This window comes from Nanorana parkeri, unplaced genomic scaffold (genome assembly GCF_000935625.1).
Source record: "Nanorana parkeri isolate BGI_ZX_2015 unplaced genomic scaffold, ASM93562v1 scaffold126, whole genome shotgun sequence".
Taxonomy (NCBI): domain Eukaryota; kingdom Metazoa; phylum Chordata; class Amphibia; order Anura; family Dicroglossidae; genus Nanorana; species Nanorana parkeri.
The window spans coordinates 373365-387049 of NW_017306394.1; the positions used below are offsets into that span (position 1 = coordinate 373365).

The window sequence follows — 13685 nt, forward strand, 5'->3', positions numbered from 1 at the left end:
AGGCCAGACCAGAGAAAATAGAACGGGCTTAATTTTTTTTTTTTTTTTGTGTGTGCGTGTGTCTGGAGCAGAACAGACTGCGCTGGTGTGAACAAAGCCCATAAATACCATAGGGATACTTTTTTTTTTTTGGTCCAGGAATGAACTGTTCTGGCCTGGACATGATGTGAACAAGCCCTTAGACACTAGACATTGTTTGCCATATGTTCATCTGCTGCCCAGAGGAATTTCAGACTAATTCCCCCCTACTTGCTACTTTTGATATTCAATGGTGCGTACCAAAAGGAATGAGGTGCTTGAATCCATTCTGGATAATGTTAATATAGCCCAGGGTTGCATTAGAGTGAACTTGAGAAGTTTGTCAATGAATCCCCTGTTGCACAGGGCGTACAATGGGAGCCAATGAAGGCTTGCCTGTGAGATCTTTGCATTAAACATATGCATGCCCAGGCCTCTAAACAAGGATGTCCTTCTGTGATGCTGGGGGGAAAGTGTCCAAAAGGCTGGCTCAACCTAGCAACAGGACAGAGCGATGCAGAAAACTGGCCAGCTTCTGTGGGGGTGCAAATAGCCTCCAGGTATGGCCGATACATTGGGGATTTTTTTTTAAAGCTGCTTAGTGTATTGTTAAAATGACACGAAACTGAGGAGTTAAATCTTAAAACTGCAATCGGCTGTAGATCCTCAAATCATCTCTGAATTGGTGCAGACACTGTCCTTTCTTCTGGAGGGGGGACTACTTTTGTCCCGCCTGGTCCCTGTGTGTTGTAAAATAGTCACCGCTCCAAGCTCACTACCGTGATGGACTATAATTTCAATGTAAACTAAACATGAGATTGTAGTCCATCCCGGGAACGAGCATGGAGCAGTGACTACAACACACACAGGGAGTATGGGGAACAAAAGTAGCTCAACAAGCTCATGTAGACGTCATGGGTCAGGTGTCTGTAAACCTTTCTTCATAAAGTGAATGCATCACTGTCGAGTGTATAGCTTTGAGTATTGACAAGTAACCGGCTGGGCTGAAAACAATTCTCACAGCTGACACATTTTCCCCGTTCACAGCTACCAAATTACATAGAACAGTTGCGTATCTAGAACAGAGATTAATGAGGTGATGTCGGAAATCAAAGTATAGGGGGGGGAAAGGGAGCAGCCTCAAGGTAAGAGTTTAATGTATAAAACAAGATAAGATAACGAGACATTAAACTATTAATTACACAGTGAAGTGCTGCAGAGACCAAAGTACACAGAGGGAGGGGAAAAAAAATTTAACAAAAAAGCTGTACCCCACCCAGCCCGTATATGGAGGAGGGAGGCGTTCCCATGGGGAGTATGAGGTGAAGGCTTTGGGTGGCGTTCCCACACGTTGCAATGGCTTGGACACAAGAGTACATTCTATGTCCTAGAACTGCCACCTGTTGGCCTGTAGAGCCCAGGCTTGTGGAAGACGACCCCAAACCGTCATCCGATTGAACTGTCATAAAGAGTCCGGGTGCCTCATTCCAGCACCACCTTCCCCCCTGCAGCCTCCAGAGCAGCCTTTATCTTTTCCGCTTCCTCCTTAGCAACGTTGACCCTGATCTCTTGTGGAAGCGACTCCACCATCTTCTTAGCCTGTTTAGAAACATTATAAAACATTAGATTTTATCATTTACATTTTAAACAATTAAAGATTTGAAAATCAGTAACTACCTAATAACGTTTAACAGGATTACCCTTCATGCTTTACTAAAAACAGATCTACTGTATCATGATGCTTTGAGCAGAGAGCAGAACCCCATATAAAACCAGTAAGACATTTCTACACTGGTATAGGCTGCACCAAAATAGCATGCACCAGTGGGCCCCCTAGTGTCCTGCAGTCAGCATTGCATTCAACAGCATTGCATGAATCACCATGAATAAGCAAAATGACCAGTGTGCGTCTAGCTCCGGTGTAGTGATTGCATGCAGCTCCTGGGTTTTTGGAGAGCTGCAGTTATACATTTCAATTTGAGGGCATGATGAAGGTGGAATTATACCAACCAATGGGGAAATCTGGTAATGCAACAAAAGCCAAAATACATTCTGTAAGGGAACAATCGTATTTCCCGGGCTGTGCTTATGCTTCAGTCTTGTGCCATTTCAGATGTTTTTGGTGACATCTTTCAAGCCTCTTCTCTTGGCCAATCACAGAACCCTATGCATTCTGTAAACCCATTCACAAAATACTAAGCTTTCTGTAAATGGAGAGGGTAGAGCCTGCTGTGTAGGAGAGCCAGGCCTCTCCTGTTGGAGTGCCAAGGTACAGTAAATGCTATACTATCAGTGCTCATTGTAACAAGAAAAAGAAAAAGCTGCAGGAGGAGACGTACACCTCGTTGCACTTATCTTTATTTAAAACCTGTAGGCTTACTAACAATTAACTTTCCTGGAGTTTTCCTTTCAATTTAAACAAACTGTTGCAAGGACCAGCTTACTCCGAGTTTTGGGCTTTGAACTGAGTAGAGTCTGGATCAGGGGTATAAATTATTGAGATTATGGTAGAGGAGGAATACGCAACCTGCTCCCGTTGCACTTTAGCCCCTCCACCCCCAAAACATGTTGGATTCTTCAACTTTATGGTCAAACTCTTCTAGACTATTCTCAATGAACTCACATTTTGAAAGTATGCCACAAAAGCCCAATACTGCAAGAGCCGAGTTGTGGCCATGGTCCATTAGAGAGCTGCCTGTGCATTGCTTCTACATCCAGTCAGGTTTCGTACCCATGCCGTACTTTTGGATTTGAGGACATAAGTGATAAAATTTGAATCTCCAACTGTTGTTGAGATTTGCAAAAAAAGGTCATCAGTGCCATTGGTGGGGAGTGGGTCAACATAGCACAATCCCCCTGCTCCCCAAGAAAACCATAGACACTATTAAGCCCTTAAACTGTATGTCATGACAATATAAAAAATAGGGATCCACTGATACTAGTATTGGTGCCGATTATTTGGGCGAGTACTTGTACTTGCCCAAATGCTCTGATGCCTAGCCCAATACTTCCGGTACCACGAAGCCGTGCACCGCGTCATTACACAGTGCCTGGCTTCTTGATTGGCTGGCCAATCAGGAAGCCGGGCAGCGTGTCATTACACGCTGCCCGGCTTCCTGATTGGCCAGCCAATCAAGAAGCCAGGCACTGTGTAATGACGCGGTGCACGGCTTTCTGATTGATCGGGAAGCTGGCTTCATGCTCCCTCGTCATCTAGTGATGAGAAGCATGGGGACGGCTTCCCTGCTAATTGGGAAGCCGGGTGGCGAGTCATTACATGCCGCCTGGCTTCCTGAAATGGGACTTCCGGCACTCGGTATCAGCGTGTATTGAGAAAAAAAAATATCAGTACTCGATACCGAAATACCGGTATCGGTGCATTCCGCATAAAAAACATATACAGTACATTTCACATGTTTAACCCTTTATAAATACTGCAAGTACAGAAAAATACCAAGTTATTCTGCCAAAAGTAAATTTAGCTCCTCGGCTCCCAAGTGACATTTCCTTGCCTACACAAGGTAAGCGTTTGAGAGATGAAGTAGGGGGGGAATGATGAATAGGAACTCTCCTCCCAGGGTATAAAAAGCAATTTCCTGTTACGGGAACCAGATACAAGAAATTAAATACTGGGACATGCTCTAGAGAGGTTTGGTCTGGAGACTGTCTCAATGGCCTGTGTTAATAAGTTTTGGGCTTGTATCAATGGAATGAGTTTGAGACTCTTCTGGGACCATTTAGAAGTCACCGACAGGTGAATTTGACCTACAGGTGACCTCCACCAAGTGGGATTTGTATTCCTACAGACTTGTATGGGAATGCAGAAGCTGGTAGAGGAGAACGAAAGACTATCAAACACAGGCCCGTCATCGGGGGGTGGGGTGATCATGTATCAAAAGGAAAGACAGCAAATGCAAGCGATAGTAAAGCAACAATGAGAACGTGGCCAGGATTACACCATGTGCTGTAGTGATGATCACATTTAGTATGGAGTTCACCTTACCTGTACCAAGTTCACCCCCGATACACAATTCTTCACTTCCTTGATGAGTTTCACTTTGTCTACAGCGTTCACCTCTGTCAGTTTTACTGTGAAGTGCGTCTTTTCTTTCTTGGCTGGTGCTGCCTCTTCGTCCACAGCCTGTGCAAGACAGAACAGGGCAAGATCAAACCCAGCTGCATCCTAAGCAAGACTTCACAAATAATTGCAGTATGATTAGAATTGCACCTCCGCTATGTTAGATAGAATGACCCGAGTTCAGCGACATTCGCATTCATAACGTCACATACTCCTGGCAGAGTTTGTAAGTTGTAGACACTTACTAAGAAAACGTGAGTGATGATACCAAAACTCTAGATTTAATGTGACGCAAAATAAAACTATTAGGGATCCCAGAACAGCACAATCTATAGCAAAACAAAACAATGAAACAGTCCTATTCAAAAGCCGGCATACCCTTAGTTCCTAATGCTGTGTACTGCCCCCTTTAGCATCAGTGGTGCGGGCAAATCCGTTTCCATATTTGTGAATGAAGTCCTGTGCTAAAGCTGCCCGATCTTTGCAACAAGCTTCCAGGTCCTGCAAATTGGTTGTCTCCCAGGAGATGTATGAGATACCTTCAAGGTGGGCCAATGATAGATATTGAGGTCAACAGAGCGTGGTAGCCACGCCACAACCTTCACATTTTTTCTGCTGCAGATACTGAAGGGTTGACTTAGCCTGATGTTAAACGGTCATTTTCACGTTGGAATGCCCAAGTGCAACCCATGCACGGCTTCCAAGCTGACAAATGAACGTTTTCCTACAACATCGTTTGGATATTATGCTGCATTCATCTTGCCATCAATTTTGACTACATTTCCTGTGCCAGTGTAAAGTGCGCACCCAGCATAGGAAACAGCATAGATTAACCTCCATGCTTCACAGTAGGGATGTTGCGCTTCTCTTCACAGGCCTTGCTAAATGCAACAATACAGTTTAGTTTTGGTCTCATAACTCCAAAATGATTTTGTTCCAGAAGCTCTGGGGCTTCTGCAGGAGCTGTTTGGTGTATTGTAGTGGTCTATTTTGTGGCACCGGTGCAGCAAAAGTGACTAACATTTTACTAATCCTGCCAGAGGTAAGTAAACCCATGAGCGCACACACACACTTTTATGAGGCTCTTTATTGAAGCCATCGGGGTACATTATGTCATGTATCTGTAAATTACAATTGCTTGTTTCCAGGAAATGAATGATTACCTGGGCTGGTGCTGCTGCACTCACTGCTCCTGCCATCATGGCGCCCATCGGCATCATACCAACATCTTGAATCTTCAACGTTTTCTAATTTGAAAAGAAAATAAATAAAAAACAAAACAAATAAAAGTCAGGCCAGTCACCGAAACATTTTCTGTAGTAAGCACGGCATTCAATAAAATGATGATTTTTGCTTTTGCATAAGGTAAACAGTTTCCAGCATGAGCGACCACTGCGCTATTCAAATAATCATATCGCCAACAACATACCCTATTTCCAGCACTGGAAGCATAATTATAACGGTGACCCCTACAGGATGTACAACATATTACCAGATTTGCAGACGTACGGGTGTTAGAAAATGATGTGTATGTATTATTAATATTGATGCACCGATATCGGTTTTTCGGTATCGAGTACCGATATTTTTTTTCCGGTACTCGCCGATACCGGAAGTCCTATTAAGCATGTAATGACTCGCCACCCGGCTTCCTGAGTAGCCGGGAAGCGTGTAAAGACTCGCCACCCAGCTTCCTGATTAGGGGTTGAGAAAGCATGGAGCTGGCTTTCCGGCCAATTAGGAAGCTGTGTCATTACACGGCGCCCGGCTTCCTGATTGGCCGGGAAGCCGGTATCATGCTCCCTCGTCACAAGCGGCGAAGGACCATAGAGCCGGCTTCCCGGCCAATCAGGAAGCTGGGCAGCGTGTAATGACTCGCTGCCCGGCTACCTGATACCGGAAGTATCGGGCTAGGCATCAGAGCATTTGGGAGAGTGCGAGTACTTGCCCAAATACTCCGCATCGGCACCGATACAGGTATCGGTGCATCTCTAACTATTACTATAATACAGGATTTATATATCGCCAACAGTTTGCGCAGCGCTTTACAATATGAGGAAGACATTACAATCACAATACAATTCAAGACAAGATGGTAAGGAGGGCTCTGCCCTACCCGGTGAGAGCTTGCAATGTATGTAATGAACATAGCTGTATTGCTGGTATCTACTCTTAGAGAAAAGGGGAATGACCACACATCGTAGATTTGTTTTTAAAAAACCTGCACTGAGTGAATGGGGATGGGGGGAGGCGGTAGCAATGATGCCTTCTAAAAAAATACTAGTTGACTGGCTTTTAAAAAATTCTAAGAAATGGCCCACTACATGCAAGCAAATCAAGACGAGTCAAGAGTGAAGTCAGAACTCTTAAGGTGGAATTTTCCAGCATTCACCATAATGCGCACAGCCTACTTGCACACTATGACACATTTACCACTCCTCCCACCCATGTGAGGTCCGAGCTCCCCGCATCCACTCCATCCCCACTGTGCCATGTTATTGTGCTTTTTTTCCAGGTCTGCCTGCCAGTGGGCAGGCGCTGATGATGTAACTCCTGAGCATGTGTGTTGCATTATTTCTGCACCTGGCTTCATTAACAGGATCAGTAAGATGCCAGGGGGGCCAGGACTGTACACTTTAGACTGGGTACCATTTAGACACATTACAAGGTCCTTTAAAAAGCGACTGTCTTTAAACTAAAACAAAGCACTCTGCAAAGGAACTTTACCCGGCCCGACCAGGCATGTGTGTGTGTATGCCTGGTCCCCCTCTGCCCACTACATGACACAGTAGTGATGTAGTGCCTGGAGGGAGGGAACCGCATCGCTCAGAGGGGGGATCAGGCATCCAACACTAGACAGAAATATGACCGATGCTGAAGACTCTTTGGTAGCAGTAGGGAGCAAAGATCTGTGGTGGGACAGGTAAGTATTCGCTCCTCCCTACCAGGGAATACTTTGTGCTTTTTTTTTCTGTACCAAAATGTTTAACTGAGCTAAGACAACATTAGAATACAGGTTGGGTCACAATGCTAGATGACATCGGATCAGTATATACAATAGCAGCACGGACCAAAAACTGTATGTATAAACCAGTTATTGGGATACAATACAATATCATTGTTCCCCTGTAGCCTAAATGTACTGGTAGTGGGTGGGTGAGGGGTGGTGTGCGGTGAGGAAGGGGTTGGTGGCGGTCATAGGGGATATAGGCACCAACCATTGTGTGTGTTTCTAAAACAGCCGCACAGTCGTGTATGTCACCTACCTTAAGTAGCTCGTTGAGGTCAGACACTTCCAGCAGAGTGAGGGATGCTATTTGGTCAACCAGCTGCTGAATTTTTGGGGGGTAATGTTTGACCGCATCGTCCAGATCCGGCATGGGCAAAGGCTGGTTCCGAAGTGCGCAGGATGTCCGTAAGTACCTCACTGCAGGCGCCTCTAACCTGTGCAACAGAACCATCGTTAGCCAATCAGTACACAGGAAATCAGGAAGAATACAACTGATAACATTGTATTATTAAATATTGTTACTGATATTATAAAGAAGAATCCACACAAACCAATCAGAATCCATCACCTTCAAAATTCTAAGCCCTCTTCCCAAGAATCTGCCATTGCTGACCTCCCTCTTCTGATAATTCTTTCCTCCTGGCTGTCATGCTTGCTTTAAAGGAGAACTATGGAGTAAGTGTTTTTCCCCATAGTTCTCTTTAGGGTCACGGGAGGACATATACTAGCGTCCTCCCGGGACTCAAAGCTCAGTATATCGCGAGCTACAGCACGCTGTATATTGAGACAGCCGCAGCCGGGGCGGATCCCAACATTATGGTCGAGATCCACCCAGCTGCGTGATTGACAGCTGGCTCTGCCTATCTAGAGGCAGAGCCAGCTGTACCCACCCCCACCCCGTCCGTTCCGCCAGTCAGCGCTGGAGAATTGGAGCGGGGAGGGAATCCCTGCAGAGAGCCGTGAGTGACAGTCACAGCTCTCTGCAGGGAGATGATCGAGAAGTGAACAGGCGACGGTATGTGTTCGCTCACTTCCCGATCTATTGAGCCGACGTGTTACAGTTTCATTGTCACACTTCGGCTCGAACTATGAGGATGAGTGAAAAGCACTCCTCATAGTTCTCCTTTAAGCCACTGTCTTGGAGCAGGAATGCAAATAAGAATGTCTGACTCTGCGACATTCCCAATCTGCACATTTTTATCTCTGCTGAAGTGGAACTAACTGCAAAAAGTGAGGATTTGATATGGTATAGCAGGGGTGGACCAATCCCAGTTTAAAATTTTGTCAAGGAAGCTGGTGCCAGCAAAAACATCCTGCTGGCTCCTGGATTGGACAGACTGGCGTCTGAATTCCTTATTCCCCTCTTCCTAGCAATTAAAGGTTAATTGTGCCTAAGCTGTACCCTAAAAACATACCTTTGGCCTGAAACTCCTTCTGAAAAACAGCAGTGCAGTATGTGCCTGTGCCTAGGCATTCCCATTCTGTGGCCTCCTATCTGCAGCATGAGATCTAAGGCATTGCTGCCTCTGACTGCTAGTCTCAGGAGATTTGATGATGTCATTACTGTGCTGCTCACTCCTTGCTGGAGGCTCTGACATGAGGAAACAAATCCCTGCCTCTACCAAGATGGCTTCCTCCACACAGAGATGCCATGGCAAGTCAGTAATTAGGGAAAGGTCAGCTGCAGGGAGACCACAGGCACTTCTTTGTTATCACAAAGTATTTAAACCAGCGGGTCAGCCAGGAAACTAGCATTTCCAGGTGAAGATCAGCAATGGTGGATCCTGCATTTCTCATGACAGGTTTAATTTAAATAAGTGCTCTTGCCCCCTCCCCGACCTAAAGTACCCCACCCGCCTCCATCCTGCGTCTCAGCGTTTACATCCTACAGTAAGGGCTCAGTCACACCAGCCTATGATGAGCCGTTTTAGCGTGCAGGCTTTGTGTACGTGCAGCACATTGTGCCATTACAACACCAGGCACTGTTCCCCTTTTGTTCACTTAAACTTTATTGAAACATCACAAAACGACATTCCATTCATTTTTAAGAAATCGGTGACAAGGCGCTGTGTGGTGGCAGAAGGTGGCTCCCATTGACGTGCAGCATTTATACACAAGGCGCTACACCCCACCTCAAGGCAGCGCTGTGGCGCGCACAGGGCACATAGAAAACAATTTTTTTGCGCGTGCCATGGCATTGTTCTGTGCATAGATCAATGCAACTCAATGTGAATGAGGCCTTAAATATTCCCGGAGCTGGCAGCCCCTGTGCAGTCCATCCCATAGACTTCTATGTGGCTACCTCCCAAGGCTGAAGGCGTTCTGGAATCGGTCCCACTTAAGTCTATGGGGATCAATGGTGCAGGTAGCACCAAGGAGGTTATATCAAAGGATGAAAACAATGCAGAAGGAGAGGGCCACAGGATGGAGGTATATATACACAATTGGGGGCGGGTACCTTAAGTCAGATGCACTTAAAGGACGAACATATTTTTATATTATTAGTACAATGTCTGCCCCAGTAGAGGCCCAGGGACATGCAAACACCAATAACAACTTAATACACAAATATGGACTCATTGCTCTGCGCTGCTATTGGTCAGCTCCGTGCAGCCTGCACAGTCCCTGTTACACAGGGTCACCTGACCCGCTTCCTGGACATGGTAGTAATGACCTTCTATCCTTTCTTCCCTGCATTCATTCCCTCCCTCCTTCCTTCCTCCGGGTACCTGCACAGGCCGTGTGCGATCCTCCTCGCTCTCAAACAGCAGCGGGCGGCGGGGTACATGGTGTCCGGTGTTCTTCTCTTTCCTGACTGTCACCGGCGACAACACATGGAAACCCCACACGCTGTGACCTACCCGGCGTGCATCGCGCCAAGGAAAACTTTATTGAGAAGGAAGCACGGCGCTGTCTATTGGATGCAGAGACGGACGGAAGTGACGTCGGGAGCTGGTTAGAGTAAGGCGGCGGACATCTTGACAGTGGGCAGCAGACTGAGATGCCCACACCTGTCATGGCCGCTTCCCTGCGGCCTGAACCTGGGTAGTTGTCACAGCTTTATGTATGGTGACAGAGGCTCTGTCAATGCTGCAGGCTTGTCAGCGCAGGGGAAAGACAACTGTGTACAAAGGAGACGTACTGAGAGAAATATGGAGGCTGCCCTTGTTATGCTTGCCTTTTCAAAATGCTAATTGCCTGCATGTCATGGCAACCTTGCGAATTCTGTTCTTTATTTCTGCTGACTTGGCTTCAATTTAAAGTTGACCGCCAGATAGATATAAAAACACATATAAATGCATATTTCTTATAGAGGGAGCTCTGCTTTGAGGTAGAAACAAATAATGATGTATTAAAGCTAAATTCCACATTAATTATTAAATGTATTTAATTTTTTTTATTGCAAACGGTGTAAGTACCTGAATGTGACTTGGTGTCAGCCTCCTGCAGTCCATGTTCTGCAGAGCTCAGGCTAGGAGCGGGAGAAACAGAACCAAGGACCAGGTGCTGCAGTGCTCATGTGATAATAGGGAACATGCTAATAGGAGGAGAGAGCATAGTAAGCTTATCGGTCTGCTGCTTCTCTTTTCACTGGCCAGTCACAAGCTGGGGGAAGGACAGGACCTGTAAAGTGTTACTGCAGCAGAGGGGGGGAAAAAAAAAATCAGATCTCTTGCCGGGCAGGACTGTGCTGTGTACATCTCCCATGTATGAATTTCATCTGTGTATTCACTCAGCTTGAAAGAAAGACTGTGGTAATGAAGAAAAAAACATCAGACACCATTGTGAACCTTCTTCTTATAATGTTAGATTTATGGCTGGCAGCAGCTTCTGTACTCTGAGTCCCTGAACTGGAACCAGTGTGAGGAGGTTACGCCAGAACTCTACAGTTCTAAATCCATTAGATCGGGTGTAACCAAACTGCAGCCCTCCAGCTGTGGTGAAACTACAACTCCCATGATGCAGTTCTCTCTGGGAGTCACGTCTGTGGCTGTGAGAATCTTGCAATGTCTCATGGGATTTGTAGTTCCACCACAGCTGGAGAGCCGGAGTTTGGCTACCCCTGCATTAGATCAACATGACAGCCTGGCAAAGTGACAGGAAGGGAGAGGACATATGTGGCACGGAGTTGGTACGTGTCCATGTAACATTCACAGGAATGACAGGACCCGAGGTTTCCCAGCAGAACATTGCCCAATGTATCACCCTGCCTCCGCCGGCTTGTCTTCCCATAGTCCATCTTGGTGCCATTTCTTCCCCAGGTAAGTGGCACACACGCACCCAGCCATCCACAGGATGTAAAAGACAATGTGATCCATCAGACCAGGCCTCCTTCTTCCATTGCTCTGTGGTCCAGTTCTGATGCATTGCTCATGTGCCCATTGTAGGCACTTTTGGTACTTCAGAGACAAAATGTTCACTTGCAGCCTAATATACCATTATGGCCGATCTCTCTCCAGAGCTTGGCTGGATGTAAGTATCCTTATCTGATGTCCGGAGGGCCGCTGGGGATGCTGACAGTTGCTGTAGCAGTCCGCACTACATAGTGATAGCTGTGATCTTTCAGGTGCTGTTCCAGCAGCTTACCTTCTGCACATAGAACACAGGGAGTCACTCACTCGGCACCAGCAAGCACCTTAAATCAGGCGTTGTTTTCTGATTGGACAAGGTGAAGATTTTGACATTATCTGCCCCTCCTCTTCACCTCATTCAATCAGAGAACAGCTTGCATGCATTGAAAAACTACAAGGCGTTCTGTGCATGCCGGAGGTGCGGAGTGAGCAACTCCCTGTACTCTGTATAACAGCTATCATTGAACGTAGTACAGACTAATACAGAGGTTTGGATACATACATTGAGCCAAGCTGACCAATGTAAATTTCCATAAAATCATTCTTGGAAATCTGCTTGAAGCCAGGGTAGTTTGTTTCTGACCAATAGAACTGAAGCCAGTGCATTTTTTTCCTGACCAATAAAACGGAAGCCAGGGCATTTTTTTTCCTGACCAATAAAACGGAAGCCAGGGCATTTTTTTTCCTGACCAATAAAACGGAAGCCAGGGCATTTTTTTTCCTGACCAATAAAACGGAAGCCAGGGCATTTTTTTCCTGACCTATAAAACTGAAGCCAGGGCATTTTATTATGATAATGAAGCCAGGGCAGTTGTTTCTAACCACTGATGTATTGCTTTTGGAAAGTTCCCCTCACTTCCTGTCCAGTAAAATATTGTCAGGACAGGAAGTGAGGGTAATTCTCTCTAACAGAGCCCCTGATAGTTTTTGATAGAGCGGGGAAGTATTGCTAAGAAAAAAAGTTTTGGCATGACATAATACGTTATAGCAAGGTTAGGCAACTTCAGCACTCCAGCTGTTGTGGTACTAAAAGTCCCAAGAGGCATTGCAAGACTGACAACCACAGGCATGACGGGATTCATCGTTTCAGCACATCTGGAGTGCCGAGATTGCCTACTCCTGTTATATTGTCTGTGGTGGAGGGAACGGAGAACCTCAGCAATGTGGCCCCATGAAAATAATAAAGTCAGCCAAAACCCAGGTATTTTGTTCATGAAGCCCCTGCGCTGCAGACCGCGCATGAATAAGACCAGTCACCTGAGGTCGATATATGTTTATTATCACTATTCCAATAGATTATTACAAGCAAGAATTCCATGGCCTGAGGGCGGTAACAGCTGGCCCCCGACCTTCACAGTTTACAAAGCACAAAAAGCAGCAAAACACACTAGACGGGGCCGGAATGATGGGTAATCCAATGATCGTACCAGAGCTGAAGGGCTCACCTACTGCACACCGCTCTGCACTTTAGGATTTTACCGAAGTGTTACAGGTGCAACGGATCTCATACACACACAGATTTCACATAGGCCGTATGAAAGAACTTCCACATTACATCCAGCGACATGGCACAGGCCTCTCCCATAGAAGGCAAACAGCTAAAGACCTCAATGTGTTTCATTCTCACCTCCCTAGGGGTTAAAAACTACCCCCAGGATTAGAAAAATGGGTTCATTTGAATGCGCTTTGTCCATCTTTATTTATACGCGCAGAAGATTCCTCAAGCAGCCAAAACTCTGGAACGGACGAAAGATCGGAGGAACGGGGATCACGACAGGTCAGGATAACACCTCTTCTTTTGCAGGCCCTGCTTGTTAACATCATTTTTTTTTTAACCCAGGGACAGGGTCGCTTTAAGTCTCAATAAACAAAGCCTGCTGTTTTCTGATACATTAAAACAGAACGCCAGGATTTTCTTTTTGTTAATTTGCAGTGTAAATATAAGTTAAAGTGATATTAAAAGGGTTTTTAAGCCATTTCAAATGCTGATGAAATCACTTACAATGGACGCTGCTTCTTGATGTTTTAACGTTTTAGTTTCCTGCAGAATCAGCTGAGCACAGGTATCCTGTTTTTAATGGTGGCTTCTTTCCCTCACAGGGTCCTATGGAGCCACCCTTGTGTGTTCTAGTAAGCTGTACATGTCTGCGCAAACAGACACAGGAAGGCAAGACAATCCAATGCTTCCCGCTTCCTCTCTTCTTCAAGCCAGTAGATGAACAGCTTG

At 45.9% G+C, this 13685-nt stretch overlaps 2 protein-coding genes across 2 annotated transcripts in view; both read right to left on the reverse strand.

The window, feature by feature from the left end:
* Positions 1–8840, reverse strand: part of SLC25A10 (solute carrier family 25 member 10) — a 42413-nt gene extending 33573 nt beyond the window's left edge. Inside the window, exons 1-2 of the mRNA XM_018553652.1 lie at positions 8836–8840; positions 4592–4597 (exon numbers count right to left, since the gene is read on the reverse strand). The gene's annotated coding sequence lies outside the window, so the exon portion shown is untranslated. The remainder of the gene's footprint in view (positions 1–4591; positions 4598–8835) is intronic.
* Positions 1153–10030, reverse strand: MRPL12 (mitochondrial ribosomal protein L12). The gene is made up of 5 exons (XM_018553653.1): positions 9836–10030; positions 7363–7540; positions 5260–5343; positions 4022–4159; positions 1153–1617 (listed from the first exon to the last, which is right to left on the reverse strand). Exons 1-5 carry the CDS (start codon positions 9892–9894, stop codon positions 1501–1503), a joined length of 576 nt encoding a protein of 191 aa, XP_018409155.1. The 5' UTR covers positions 9895–10030; the 3' UTR covers positions 1153–1500.
* Between the last annotated feature and the right edge of the window lie 3655 nt (positions 10031–13685).

Excerpts from the sequence above, each read along its gene's own strand:
- MRPL12 (XM_018553653.1), bottom strand. The coding sequence starts at position 9,894 with ATGTACCCCGCCGCCCGCTGCTGTTTGAGAGCGAGGAGGATCGCACAC. Across the intron at positions 7,541-9,835 it reads ATCGCACACGGCCTGTGCAG|GTTAGAGGCGCCTGCAGTGA; the intron begins GTACCCGGAGGA and ends TCTGTTGCACAG. Across the intron at positions 4,160-5,259 it reads GTGCAGCAGCACCAGCCCAG|GCTGTGGACGAAGAGGCAGC; the intron begins GTAATCATTCAT and ends TGTCTTGCACAG.